The following is a 16,206-nucleotide window of genomic DNA, read 5'->3' on the forward strand; positions in this document are numbered from 1 at the left end:
AGGACAGAGTAGTTTCATGTTTATTCTAACGATCTTCTAACTGAGCATGATCTTAAAAGAGATTATATTTAAATATCTATTAACCGTTTTTCAATGTCTAGTTAGTTCTCGTTGTATTTGTTTGGCAGACAAGACAGTCTTTTCCTACTTGTGTTTGACCTTCACTATAGCATGTACCATTATTGGAGCAGTAATCTAGAACAACAATACGAAGCAGTTAAGTTAAAAAAAATACAATCGTTGATCTAATCTGAAAATGCTATTTTTCTGTTTTCTATCTTTCCTCTATCGTCTGATCGCAGACACCCTGAATGTAAACTAATAATTGAAATATGGAGTTAACGTTATATATTTTTAAAAACTTTTTTATCTGATTATTTATCACATGTGTTAGTTTGAACATTCTGATTTTAATTTCGGTACATTTTTATCTTGTTTAGAATATCTTATAATTATTAACCACATAATTATTAAGCTTGATCGTCAACTTCATAAAGAAACCATTTATCCTTCTACTACAGTTATTGCCTTGGAGATACCTTGGAAATTATTCACCATTATACTACGAACGTCAACAAAGAATTATCAGATCTAAGACAAATACCAAACTCGAGTCGATCATGACTTTATAATTTAAAAACATGCTCTTTATAGGAAAAATGATAACTCGGGTTAGTGTCCTTTAGAGCGATATGCATTCATTTTAATGTTTATGTTAAAGAGGTAATCGCAGCTGTTCCAAGACCTTCTCCCAACACATTTTTGTTGCTTGTTCGTCCAGATAAAATTACAAATTAATACGTTAATTATCGAATTCATTAATGTAAATTAATACCAAAAAATCATAAAGAATTTAAGTGCATTTCATTCATCGAAAAAATATATCGTCTGCATTCCAATCCGATAGTTTGCGATCAATGTATTTGTAAACAAAGATTCCGATGTACAAACAAGTTACTACTAACAAAAACTATTGGGTTACGCGGAACAGCTGGCTCATCCAATCATATTCATCTCGCTTGAAAATATGACTTACTTCCTCTCTCTATAGTTAAACAGATCAACTGATTGTCGTAGCTGTTAGTAAAATAGACATAAAATTCTTCTTTTCGTGAATGTTGCATAATAACCTCATTGATCTCAAAATGTTGTTAAGAAAGATAAAAGCCTCGGCTTCGCCTTGGCTTTTATATTTCTAAACAACATTCCTCGACCTCGGAGGTTATTCTGCAACATTCACGAAATCTCGAACTTTATTTCTTAAATATACCATATGTGTAAATTTATCATCAATAAAAATCAAATCTTAGTTTAAACGAGATAAGAAAAACGACGAGTTTTACCGAACTTTCATATTCTTGAAATTTTAATAAGGAAATAATAAACCTTTGTTAATGCAAATCAATGAGTTAACAAAAGACAAGTGTAACATAGCGAAATATATGTTTAAAGTTTAAAAGTTAGTTTTTAAATGTATTTACTTCTAATAAAGAAGATAGTGTGTGTTGATAAACGTTTTACTAAGATTATTAATAACGAGAGTTTGTTAAGGGTATTTATCAAGTATTTTGTGATTTTATTGAATTAATATTTTCCCGCAAGAAGTTTGGTGAGCGATTGGCTAATTTATCATGTGACATGACTGACCAGATAGACTGGTTTGACTCTGAGGGTGTTCTATGTTTTTGAATAGAGTCAAGGTAGCAGAAGGTGTGTTAAATTGTCAAAAGGATTTTAAGATCTGCAGTGCACCTACCTTGCCTTAAAACTTAGATTAAGCTGTCAAAGTCTAAATTCCATAATTTTAGGTCATTTATTTATTGATCGATAACATGATTGAATTACCACGAAAGATAAAAGATTGCTGAGTCACATAAGCATTGTTGTTTATTATTAAAATAACCAAGGTTTACACAAGTACATACCGGGGTTTTCCGTCCACGATTCTTTGTTTTGTGAGGTGTTGCAAAGCTGACAAGGATTGGATTCATTAGATTGGCTATTTATAAAACACAACTCGTTTATCAGGCAGTAATCTATAACAAAGAGATATAGATATGATTCAATCTTAATCAAAACTTGATAACTGAACATCGTTTCATTACTTTTTTAATACCAAGTGGGGAAACTAAAACATAATGTGATCAAGAGAGCTCACTTGGTTTTTCAACTTAGTGAAGTATTGGCAAGATAAATGCATTTAATGTTTATTTTAACGATCTTTTAACTCAGCATGATATAAATAAACAGTTATATTTAAATATAATTTAACCATTTTTCAATGTCCAATTGGTTCGTGTTGAAATTGGTTCGCAGGCAAGACAGTCTTTTCCTACTTGTGTCTGACCGTCACTATAGCATGTTTCATTGATGGAGCAAAAATCTGGAAAAAAACGAAGATGAAAGACTTTTTCTTTAAAACAGATTATATTCACTGCTCTTATTTGACAAGCCTGTTTTTTTTTCCTTTTCTTCAAATCTAAAAAAACCTTAAAAATAATCTCTTTTTTTATGTTTTAATTTGATGCTGCTTGCTATATCAGCAATATAATAGTGTTTTTATGTTTTCTCGATATAATATTTGTTTTACAAAGACTTCAATTAATTTAAATTTTTAGATATGAGTAATTGTGCATTTCGGGTACATATGACCATACATTTGCAATGTTTTAAATCTGTTTATTGCATAGCTAATGCATTCAGTGTCAATTGAACAGAAACATATGAATATATCGTTTTGAATAATCAAATTGGAAGTACGTCAAGACTTATATTATTCCTTTATATTTGTTTTTTTTTTCGTTAAAATCAATGTTGTCCTTTTATTTGTGACAATGAAGCATGAAAAAAATCAAAAGATTTTTTTTCTCATTTTTCAGGAATTTGTATTTCGGGTACATATGACATTACATTCGCTATGTTTCAATCCTGTTGAGTATATAGCTAATGCACTCTGTGTCAAATTAAAAGACCATAGGAACCATCAAGTGGGAAGTACGGCTAAAAAGTTTTAGACTTTTTCTTTTTCTTCCTTCGTTATGATCAAATTTTTGCTTCCATATTTAATGATAAAGATAAAGAATAAAAACAATTCCGACGGTTTTTCCTGTCTACTTTGTTAGAATGAAAAATGGATATGATGTATAATATTTGTATCCAAACATCTGTAATTTATACAAATTTTGAAATTATACTGCCTCTACTAATACATTCTTATCTTGACTAAAATGGCATTTAAACATCAACCAAATGATTGGCGTGATCTACAACTTCATAATAAAAACTTCTCGGTACACGTTTTTGCATATTGATCACAAATGAAAATCATATGTATGTGTGATGATTTGTATTTACTTCCCAACTTTGAAATTTCGGAATAAAAACTGAAAAACCTGATCAATGGAAATGGATAGGTAGACCAATAATTGGTATATTCACATTGACAACATACCAGGGTTTTCCGTCCAAGAGTCTTTGCTTTGTGATACATTGCAAAGTTGACACGGATTGGTATCATTTGATTGGCTATTCATAAAACACAACTCGTTTATCAGGCAGTGATCTATAAAAGACAGTTAATGGAATTATATCTAATTAGAACAGAAATTGATTACCGTTTCATAATTGTAAAAAATACCATTGCAAACAAACTAAAACCTAGTGAGTTTTTAATAGCTTACTCCAATGTTTTTTACCGTGTAAGCTAACAAACATAGCGAAAACTATCTATTTTTATTACAGGACGTGTCTTAACCGATGATAATTTTTTAAAGCTGCATGATCCGATTTTTTTGTTATTACAGTATCAACATTTTTTTACATACAAACCATTGGCAAACGAAACAAACCAAAGTGCATCACGTGAATTTTTAGAAAAGGAAACCGTTTGGTTTCGTCCCCCGAATGATTGGGGTTACTAGTATTCAACCTACATACTATGCATCGATTGTAAAGAAAGCAAACTTCAGAAATATTAGCAAACAAAACGTACACATGTTTATTTGTAATTTGTCTGATCATTTCGACCTTTATTTATTACGATGTCAAAGTCGTAATACAACCATGATACCCGCTCGTCGACAGGGCTGAAATTTAACACGAGGCGAAATAACGCGTAACCCTTTTATGTCGTTTGTTTGTTAACAAATTTTGGACGTATTTTTCTTCATTGAAATTTGGCATAATTGACTAGAAAAAAAACTACTGCAATATCTATTTTTATACATATACTAAGCATAACAAATTATATGCAAATATATTTTTAACCATTTTTCAATGTCCAGTTGGTTCTCGTTGAATTTGGTTGGCAGACAAGACAGTCTCTCCCTTCTTGTGTTTGAGTATCATTAACGCATGTACCGTTAATAAAACAAAATTCTGGAAAAACGAAAATGAGAAGTAATTAATGTAAGGAAGTAGCAATCCGTAATCTAAACAGATTTTGCTGATCGGTTTATTCTTACGTTTTCGTTTTGCGATGTTTTACCAATTCACAAAATTTGAAAAACAAAATTCAATTTGTATATGTTATCTGCGTCTTTGTTAATCGAAAAAATAATGTTTTCAAGTTTTGACGATACAATAGATTTCATTTGTTACAAAGTATTTTTTCTTTCAAAATAATGAGCAATTGCTCTAATGAGCCTGTATGTTGTGCATATTTAGCATCGCAATTGTAATACCCAATGTGTAGCCGCTTTACAATGAAATGACTTCATCTACATTAGGATGAAGCATAAAAATGGAGTAAAGAATTTGAAGCTCATAGACTATATTACATTATACTTTTGACATGATATTTTCATTATAGGAATAGTTTTCCTCTTATCTAAGCTATCTTGATAAAATACAAATAAACTTGACTATTGAGTTTAATCAGTCACTTCATACTGTACCTAATACTTCCTAGAATAACTTACATATCTATTAATCACCGATAAAAATCCAATGTATGTGTTAATATGTAATTTCGTTAAATATAACAGGGAATTTTATATTTACACTCCACTCTTAAAATTTGAGGATGAAAATCTAATTAATTGGTAAATGGAAATCGATACGTTTCAAAAAGACTGGTTTAAATACAGAGTAAACATACCAGGGTTTTCTGCCCAAGAGTCTTTGCGTTGTGACGTATCACAAAGTTGACAAGGATTGAATTCATTGGACTGACTATTCATCAAACACAACCCATTTATCAGGCAGTGATCTAAAAATGACAGTTATTGCAATTATATCTTAAACATAGTTGGACTTTCAAATAAATTGTCAAATCAATTGTGAACAAATAAGATTACTTTTTACTTTAAAGGGTTTGAATTAAGGTCAAGATCTAATAAATGACTCCAAGTGTCTTTTTGGTGATAGAACCATTATGACGTCATTATTGATTTGAAGAATCTTTCCCCCGTACTTCACGGCTTCAAAGAAGTTATGTAAAAAATTAAACAATTTCTTGACATTCTATGTTAAATCATGGGAAAAGTAATCCCGATACCTATAATCAATTACACATCACTTTAAATGAGAGGTCAAGAACTTGTTTATTTCCATTATTTGGGAGACTGTTGGCATATTAGATATATTTTATTAGTCAACATTGGATAGATTTCCGAAATTTGTTTCTTATTTCTTTCATATTTCATTGAAAATGACAGTTTAAAACATGATTTTTTTATTGTGTTTATCAAATAAGTCAGCCCCAGTACACATTATCTAACAAAGCTATTGTTATAAAAGATCATTCAATGAGTTTATATCTTAAACTATATGAACCTGCTGGCACCTTTCATTTACTAGATGTTGACCGTAAGAAATCCTAAAACAAATTGATATTTTAATATTCATTAACCATTTTTCAATGTCCAGTTGGATCTTGTTGAATTTGGTTGGCAGACAAGACAGTCTTTTCCTTCTTGTGTTTGACCTTCACTATAGCATGTACCATCAATGAAGCAAAAATCTGAAACAACAAATTAACCCGTTCTTGCAATATCGAAAGAAAACAATCACTGGTTTTATTTGACAATTCCAATTTCATTTTTCTTTTATAGTCTATATTTTTATATATTTCAATCTCACTAAATCTAAAAATAATCATGTTATTTAATTAAATAATATGCCGCCTTTTATGTAAGCAGAACCATAATGTACTTAATTTTTCCTCGATACAATAATTTTTATCAAAACGACAGAAATTATTACCATTTTCTAAAATATGAGAAATTTGGCATAACAGGGGTCTGTGTTGCATGTACATATGACATTACATTTGCAATGTTCTAATCCTGTTGATTGTATAGCTAATGCACTTGGTGTCAAATTAACGGACTCATAGGAACCTATCGCTTTGTATTATCAAATTGGAAGTACGTGTAAAAAGTTTGAGATTTTTTTCTTTTTCTTCTTTCGTTATGATCAAATTTTTGCTTCAAATATTTAATGAAGATAAAGAATAAAAACAAGTCCGATGGTTTCTTCTGTCTACTTTGTTAAAATGAAAAATGGATATGATGTATAATATTTGTATTCAAACATTTGTAATTTATACAAATTTTAAGATTATACTGCCTCTACTAATACATCCTTATCTTGACTAAAATGGTTTTTAAACATCAACCAAATAGTTTGCGTGATCTACAACTTCATATTAAAAACTTCTCGGTACACTTTTTTGTGCATTGATAACGAATAAAAAACATATTATGTGCGATTGGGGTTAGAATTACAATGAATTGCATTGAGTTCCAAACCCTGCAATATTGGAATAAAAACTGAAAAACCGGATCAATGGAAATGGATAAGTACATCAATAATTGGTATATACACAATGTAAACATACCAGGGTTTTCCGTCCAAGAGTCTTTGCTTTGTGATGTATTGCAAAGTTGACACGGATTGGATTCATTTGATTGGCTATTCATAAAACACAACTCGTTTATCAGGCAGTGATCTATAAAAGATAGTTAATGTAATTATATCTAATTAAAGCAGAAATTGAATATCGTTTCATGATTTTAAAAAATACCATTGCAAACAAACTAAGACCTAGTGAGTTTTTAATAGCTCATTCCATTTTTTTTTACCATGTAAACAAACATAGCGAAAAGTATATATTTTAATTACAGGACGTTTCTTAACCGATGATAATTTTTTTAAACAAATTATATGCAAACTATTATTTAACCATTTTTCAATGTCCAGTCGGTTCTCGTTGAATTTGGCTGGCAGAAAAGACAGTCTCTCCCTTCTAGTGTTTGAGTATCATTAACGCATGTACCGTTAATGAAACAAAATTCTAGAAAAACGAAAATGTGAAGTAATTAATGTAACGAAGTAGCAATCCGTAATCTTAACAGATTATGCGGATCAGTTTATTCTTATGTTTTCGTTTTGCTATGTTTTACCAATTCACAAAATTTGAAAAACAAATGTTTTGACATTTTTCAATTTGTATATGTTATCTGCTTCTTTGTTAATCGAAAAAATAATGTTTTCAAGTTTTGACGATACAATAGATTTCATTTGTAACAAAGTTTTTTTTCTTTCAAAATAATGAGCAATTGCTCTAATGAGCCTGTATTTTGTGCATATTTAGCATCACAATTGTAATACCCAATGTGTAGCCGCTTTACAATGAAATGACTTCATCTACATTAGGATGAAACATAAAAATAGAGTAAAGAATTTGAAGCTCATAAACTATATTACATTATACTTTTGACATGATATTTTCATTATAGGAATATTTTCCTCTTATATAAGCTATCTTGATAAAATACAAAAACAACTTGACTATTAAGTTTAATCAGTCACTTCATACTGTACCTAATACTTCCTAGAATAACTTACATATCTATTAATCACCGATAAAATTCCAATGTATGTGTTCATATGTAATTTCGTTAAATATAACAGGGAATTTTATATTGACACTCCACTCTTAAAATTTGAGGATGACAATTTAATTATATGGTAAATGGAAATCGATACGTTTCCAAAAGACTGGATTAGATACAGAGTAAACTTACCAGGGTTTTCCGTCCAAGAGTCTTTGCGTTGTGACGTATCACAAAGTTGACAAGGATTGAATTCATTGGACTGACTATTCATCAAACACAACCCATTTATCAGGCAGTGATCTATAAAGAACAGTTATTGTAATGATATCTTAAACATATTTGGACATGTATAAATAAATTGTCAAATCGATTGTGAACAAATAAGATTAGTTTTTACTTTAAAGGGTTTGAATTAAGTTCAAGATCTAATAAATGACTCCAAGTGTCTTTTTGGTGATAGAACCATTATGACGTCATTAATGATTTGAAGAATCTTCCCCCCGTACTTCACGGCTTCAAAGAAGTTATGTAAAAAATTAAACAATTTCTTGACATTCTATGTTAAATCATGGGAAAAGTAATCCCGATACCTATAATCAATTTCACATCACTTTAATTAAGAGGTCAAGAACTTGTTTAATTCCGTTTTTTGGGAGACTGTTGGCATATTAGATAAATTTTATTAGTCAACATTGGACAGATTTCCGAAATGTGTTTCTTATTTCGTTCATATTTCATTGAAAATGACAGTTTAAAACATGATTTTTCATTGTGTTTACCCAATATATTAGCCCCAGTACACATTATCTAACAAAGCTATTGTTATAAAGGATCATTGAAAGAGTTTATATCTTAAACTCTATGAACCTGTTGGCACCTATCATTTACTAGATGTTGACCGTAAGAAATCCTAAAACAAATTGATATTTTAAAATTTATTAACAATTTTTCAATGTCCAGTTGGATCTTGTTGAATTTGGTTGGCAGACAAGACAGTCTTTTCCTTCTTGTGTTTGACCTTCACTATAGCATGTACCATCAATGAAGCAAAAATCTGAAACAACAAATTAACTGTTCTTGCAATATCGAAAGATAACAATCACTGGTTTTATTTGACAATGCCAATTCCATTTTTCTTTTATATTTCATATTTTATATCGTTCAATCTCACAAAATCTGAAAATAAACATTGTATACGCTTTAATATTATGCCACCTTCTATATAAGCAGAACTATAGTGTACATAATTTTTCTCGATATAATAAAATGTATTCTAAAGAAAGAAATTATTTCCATTTTCTTAAATATTAGTAAATGTGCATAACAGGGGTCTGTGTTTCGTGTACATATGACATTACATTTGCAATGTTCTAATCCTGTTGATTGTATAGCTTATGCACTTGGTGTCTAATTAACGGACTCTTAGCTATCGCTTTGTATTATCAAATGGGAAGTACGTGTGAAAAGTTTTAGATTTTTTTCTTTTTTTTCTTTCGTTACGATCAAATTCTTGCTTTCTATTTTTTATGATGAAGATAAAGAATAAAAACAAGTTCGATGGTTTCTTCTGTCTACTTTGTTAAAATGAAAAATGGATATAATGTATAATATTTGTATTCAAACATTTGTTATGTATACAATTTTGAGATTACACTGCCTCTACTAGTAAATCCTTATCTTGACTAGAATGGCTTTTAAACATCTACCAAATAGTTTGCGTGATCTACAACTTCATATTAAAAACTTCTCGGTACACTTTTTTGTGCATTGATAACGAATGAAAATCATATGTATGTGCGATTGGGGTAAGAATTACAATGAATTGCATTTAGTTTCAAACCCTGCAATTCCGGAATAAAAACTGAAAAACCGGATCAATGGAAATGGATAAGTACATCAATAATTGGTATATACACAATGTAAACATACCAGGGTTTTCCGTCCAAGAGTCTTTGCTTTGTGATGTATTGCAAAGTTGACACGGATTGGATTCATTTGATTGGCTATTCATAAAACACAACTCGTTTATCAGGCAGTGATCTATAAAAGATAGTTAATGTAATTATATCTAATTAGAACAGAAACTGATTACCGTTTCATAATTTTAAAAATACCATTGCAAACAAACTAAGACCTAGTGAGCTTTTTATAGCTCATTTCATTTTTTATCCCATGTAAGCTAACAAACATAGCGAAAAGTATATATTTTTATTACAGGACGTTTCTTAACCGATGATAATTTTTTAAACAAATTATATGCAAATAAATTATTTAACCATTTTTCAATGTCCAGTCGGTTCTCGTTGAAGTTGGCTGGCAGAAAAGACAGTCTCTCCCTTCTTGTGTTTGAGTATCATTAACGCATGTACCGTTAATGAAACAAAATTCTAGAAAAACGAAAATGAGAAGTAATTAATGTAACGAAGTAGCAATCCGTAATCTTAACAGATTCTGCTGATCGGTTTATTCTTATGTTTTTGTTTTGATATGTTTTACCAATTCACAAAATTTGAAAAAAAAAATATTTCGACATTTTTCAATTTGTATATGTTATCTGCTTCTTTGTTAATCGAAAAAATGTTTTCAAGTTTTGACGATACAATAGATTTTATTTGTAACAAAGTTTTCTTTCTTTCAAAATAAAGAGCAATTGCTCTAATGAGCCTGTATTTTGTGCATATTTAGCATCACAATTGTAATACCCAATGTGTAGCCGCTTTACAATGAAATGACTTCATCTACATTAGGATGAAACATAAAAATAGAGTAAAGAATTTGAAGCTCATAAACTATATTACATTATACTTTTGACATGATATTTTCATTATAGGAATATTTTCCTCTTATATAAGCTATCTTGATAAAATACAAAAACAACTTGACTATTAAGTTTAATCAGTCACTTCATACTGTACCTAATACTTCCTAGAATAACTTACATATCTATTAATCACCGATAAAATTCCAATGTATGTGTTCATATGTAATTTCGTTAAATATAACAGGGAATTTTATATTGACACTCCACTCTTAAAATTTGAGGATGACAATTTAATTATATGGTAAATGGAAATCGATACGTTTCCAAAAGACTGGATTAGATACAGAGTAAACTTACCAGGGTTTTCCGTCCAAGAGTCTTTGCGTTGTGACGTATCACAAAGTTGACAAGGATTGAATTCATTGGACTGACTATTCATAAAACACAACCCATTTATCAGGCAGTGATCTATAAAGAACAGTTATTGTAATGATATCTTAAACATATTTGGACATGTATAAATAAATTGTCAAATCGATTGTGAACAAATAAGATTAGTTTTTACTTTAAAGGGTTTGAATTAAGTTCAAGATCTAATAAATGACTCCAAGTGTCTTTTTGGTGATAGAACCATTATGACGTCATTATTGATTTGAAGAATCTTCCCCCCGTACTTCACGGCTTCAAAGAAGTTATGTCGAAAATTAAACAATTTCTTGACATTCTATGTTAAATCATGGGAAAAGTAATCCCGATACCTATAATCAATTTCACATCACTTTAATTAAGAGGTCAATAACTTGTTTAATTCCGTTATTTGGGAGACTGTTGGCATATAAGATATATTTTATTAGTCAACATTGGACAGATTTCCGAAATGTGTTTCTTATTTCGTTCATATTTCATTGAAAATGACAGTTTAAAACATGATTTTTCATTGTGTTTAACCAATATATTAGCCCCAGTACACATTATCTTACAAAGCTATTGTTATAAAGGATCATTGAAAGAGTTTATATCTTAAACTCTATGAACCTGTTGGCACCTATCATTTACTAGATGTTGACCGTAAGAAATCCTAAAACAAATTGATATTTTAAAATTTATTAACCATTTTTCAATGTCCAGTTGGATCTTGTTGAATTTGGTTGGCAGACAAGACAGTCTTTTCCTTCTTGTGTTTGACCTTCACTATAGCATGTACCATCAATGAAGCAAAAATCTGAAACAACAAATTAACTGTTCTTGCAATATCGAAAGATAACAATCACTGGTTTTATTTGACAATTCCAATTCCATTTTTCTTTTATATTTCATATTTTATATCGTTCAATCTCACAAAATCTGAAAATAAACATTGTATACGCTTTAATATTATGCCACCTTCTATATAAGCAGAACTATAGTGTACATAATTTTTCTCGATATAATAAAATGTATTCTAAAGAAAGAAATTATTTCCATTTTCTTAAATATTAGTAAATGTGCATAACAGGGGTCTGTGTTTCGTGTACATATGACATTACATTTGCAATGTTCTAATCCTGTTGATTGTATAGCTTATGCACTTGGTGTCTAATTAACGGACTCTTAGCTATCGCTTTGTATTATCAAATGGGAAGTACGTGTAAAAAGTTTTAGATTTTTTTCTTTTTTTTCTTTCGTTACGATCAAATTCTTGCTTTCTATTTTTTATGATGAAGATAAAGAATAAAAACAAGTCCGATGGTTTCTTCTGTCTACTTTGTTAAAATGAAAAATGGATATAATGTATAATATTTGTATTCAAACATTTGTTATGTATACAATTTTGAGATTACACTGCCTCTACTAATACATCCTTATCTTGACTAGAATGGCTTTTAAACATCTACCAAATAGTTTGCGTGATCTACAACTTCATAATAAAAACTTCTCGGTACACTTTTTTGTGCATTGATAACGAATGAAAATCATATGTATGTGCGATTGGGGTAAGAATTACAATGAATTGCATTTAGTTCCAAACCCTCCAATTACGTAATTAAAACTGAAAAACCGGATCAATGGAAATGGATAGGTACACCAATAATTGGTATAAACACAATATAAACATACCAGGGTTTTCTGCCCAAGAGTCTTTGCTTTGTGACGTATTGCAAAGTTGACACGGATTGGATTCATTTGATTGGCTATTCATAAAGCACAACTCATTTATCAGGCAGTGATCTATGAAAAAAAGTTTTTGTAGTTATAGCTTTAAGAAAAATTTGTTGAATTTTGACCAGTTAAGCTATCAAAATAGGAGAAAGAAATTTAAATTTTACATTAAATGGTTTTAATTCAGCAATTGTAATTAAATATTGATACATTGTAATATAACATCAATAAACCATTTTTCAATGTCAAGGTGATTCTTGTTGAATTTGGTTGGCAGACAAGGCAGTCTTTTTCTACTTGTGTTTGGCCGTCACTATAGCATGTGCCATCAATTGAGCAAAAATCTGGAACAACAACAAAAATTATAGTCTTATATCAATAAAAAGGACACAAATACTGGTCTCGTTTTACAACCAAAATTTTTTTTTTTACATTTAAGGCCAAATCTCATCAAATGTAAAAGTTTTGTTTTTAATTTTTGTAATTTATGCTGCTTGTTATATAAGCAAAACCATAGTGAGTAAAGGTTTTCTCAATACGATAACTTTTATTATAACGAACGACATTTTATATATTTTCAAAGATATAAGTAATTACAAATACCTTTTGTAATGTTTAAATTATGTTTATTGTATATCTAATGCACTGTGTTAAATGAGCAAAACCATATAAATATATCGTTTTGTATTATCATATGGGAAGTACGTCAATAAAGTCTTAGGGTACTCCATTACTTTTTCTTCTTTTGTTACAAGCAGTTTTTTTTCTATTGGTGACGATGGTGACGATGAAGCATATAAAGAGTCAAACTTTTTTTTCATGTTCTATAAAATGAATAATATGAATACAAATTGTATCCAAACATCTGTAATGTACAATGTTTGTGATTATACTCCCTCTTCTATTACATCCTAATCCCGACTAAAATGGCTTATAAATCTTAACCAAATTTCGTAATTAAAGTGATATACAACTTTATTATACAACTTCATTATAAATACTTCTAAGTGTACTTTTTATGTATGTTAAATGAAAATCATATGCATGTTAGCATGTGTAATTGGGGTAACAATTAAAATGAATTGTGTCTACCTCCCACCCCTGAATTTCTGGAACTGATATCCCTGACCAATATAAATGGATACGCACATAAAAGATTGATATACACACAGAGTAAACATACCAGGATTTTCTACCCAAGTGTCTCTGCTTTATGATGCATTGCAAAGTTGACACGGATTGGACTCATTGTATTGGCTATTCATGAAACAAACCTCATTAATCAGGCAGTGATCTATAAAATACATGTATTGCAATTATATCCTTAGTTAAAAAAAAATGCTTTATTCACAAAGGTGTTTTAAACATATCAAAAACAAATCAATTGATTTTTAAAATTCGTTTAGAATATTTTAGGGATATCTGTCCATGTTGTTGTCTCTGACAATAAAATGTTTTGAAAGAAATAGTAATTATTTTTACTGTCTATGTAAATCACGCAAAAATCATCAAGCAGCTATGACTGAATTCACACAAGAAGTCATATGCATCAGCCTGTGATTTGAATTTAAAGATACACATTAATTAATGTTACTTTTTTTCAATGTCCAGTCGGTTCTTGATGAATTTGGTTGACAGACCTTACAGTCTTTGTCTGTTTGTGTTTGACCATCCTTATAACATATGCCATCAATGAAACATAAATCTAAAAAAATATATATATATATATAATCCAAAATGAGTGAAAGGTGATATCACACAGTATAAATAATCAAAAAATAAAAAGGAAATAAACAGTATATATATATATATATATATATATATATATATATATATATATATATATATATATATATATATATATATATATATAACCAACACAAAAACAATAAAACATTCTTTAAGAGCAAGTCTACGAGAGAACCATGCAAATATGGAAAAAAGCTGTGGCAGCAAGTCTTAAGAATGAACAAAATTTTATCATAGATTTAAAGGATACTCATCTAGAGTCAGATATATGATGTTTGTTTTTGCACTGGATGTTTCTATTTATAGTAACGGCCAGTATTGCATTCTGGTTGATTTGCCTTTAAAAATCCAGAAAAGTTAAGAGAAAAATGGTCAAATTCAGTAATCAACTACAAAATGTATAAAAAATATTTGAAAAAAATAAGACTACATTCTTAAATGGGAAGTTCAAACCTTTAATCGTTGCTTATTTATTTTCATATTTCTATATATACCATGAAGGCCCAAGGGTGTAAATGTTGGCAGGATGCCAATAAATGATAATTATACATTTTTGTCAATTTTTCAGAAAGAATTTCTCAGAAAATTGCGCATTATTTTTAGAAATTTTGAGTTAATAAGAAACCGTCTGATGTATTGTTACAAATATATGAAATCCATCGTTGGGCCCTCAAGGACTAAAAAGTAATAAATTAACAAAAACATCCCATTTTCAAATAAAATAAAAATTTGTTGGTTTTTAAAATTTTATTTTACAAGCGATTTTAATCCACTGAAGTCAAAATTTGTAATTAAACATGAAAAAACACCTTATTTTGCTTTTAATAAAAAAGAATAGTTGTTATCATTGTTTCTAATAAAATTCTTATTCATTACATGTGCATTTCATTTCTACTGTTAGAATTGTCTTCCCTGTTGCGCTCTTCTGTAGAGAAGGTAAACTATTTAGAATGTTGACAAAACTATATAAGTTCAAGTTCAGGCAAAGTATTGAGAAATGCTGTGAGTGTAACTGTTGTTAATATATATTATGATATTGAATGATTTTGATTGCACAAAAATTGCCCCATCTTGTTAGTGTTATTCACTATATCACATATTGAAGTTTGATGGAAACTTGTATCTAGTCTATAAACTGCTATTTTCTGTCCCGATATAGGCCTATATAAGCAGCATATTTGGACGATCAAACCTGTAATTGAAGTGCAATTAAAATAGATGAAAGGGAAATTTTCTAAGATAATATCATTCACAGATTATCATATTTTACTCGAAAAAATCCACAAAAACGAGAACTGATTTCTTAGGCCTATATAAAAAATTCTGTGTTTAGAGTAACACTGATGAAAAAATTAGGTTAGGTAGGTATGGATTTTTTTAATTTTATCATATTTTTTTCTGAATGAATCCTAAGAATGTTTGTTTGTGTCACATTCAAAAACAGATTTCTTTTTAAAAATTCACAATCGGATAAAAACAGACATCTAAAAATGGTAGGATCGGGGCATTTTTGTAGGTTAGGTCGGGTTTCCCTAAACACACAGCTTTTTTTTAGGCCTTACAAAGATTCAATTTATAATGGGGTATGTTGAAATTAGATAGAATGATATATCGTTAAAATGACAGAGGTTTGACCTGAGAGTAGCCTGGTCACGGTAAGATTATTCTTTCTATGTTGAAATCATTTGGAATTCACTAGGAATGCCTCGTGCAATT

General features: G+C 29.4%; 1 protein-coding gene across 1 annotated transcript in view; it reads right to left on the reverse strand.

The window, feature by feature from the left end:
* Positions 1–16,206, reverse strand: part of LOC117687527 (uncharacterized) — a 70,566-nt gene that overhangs the window by 16,760 nt on the left and 37,600 nt on the right. The window contains exons 19-34 of the mRNA XM_066084846.1: positions 14,336–14,446; positions 12,700–12,810; positions 11,714–11,824; positions 10,960–11,070; positions 10,118–10,228; positions 9,771–9,881; positions 8,785–8,895; positions 8,031–8,141; positions 7,187–7,297; positions 6,842–6,952; positions 5,852–5,962; positions 5,099–5,209; positions 4,267–4,377; positions 3,452–3,562; positions 2,273–2,383; positions 1,926–2,036 (exon numbers count right to left, since the gene is read on the reverse strand). Coding sequence (XP_065940918.1) covers positions 1,926–2,036; positions 2,273–2,383; positions 3,452–3,562; positions 4,267–4,377; positions 5,099–5,209; positions 5,852–5,962; positions 6,842–6,952; positions 7,187–7,297; positions 8,031–8,141; positions 8,785–8,895; positions 9,771–9,881; positions 10,118–10,228; positions 10,960–11,070; positions 11,714–11,824; positions 12,700–12,810; positions 14,336–14,446 — 1,776 coding nt within the window. The remainder of the gene's footprint in view (positions 1–1,925; positions 2,037–2,272; positions 2,384–3,451; positions 3,563–4,266; positions 4,378–5,098; positions 5,210–5,851; positions 5,963–6,841; positions 6,953–7,186; positions 7,298–8,030; positions 8,142–8,784; positions 8,896–9,770; positions 9,882–10,117; positions 10,229–10,959; positions 11,071–11,713; positions 11,825–12,699; positions 12,811–14,335; positions 14,447–16,206) is intronic.

This window comes from Magallana gigas, chromosome 1 (genome assembly GCF_963853765.1).
Source record: "Magallana gigas chromosome 1, xbMagGiga1.1, whole genome shotgun sequence".
NCBI lineage: Eukaryota > Metazoa > Mollusca > Bivalvia > Ostreida > Ostreidae > Magallana > Magallana gigas.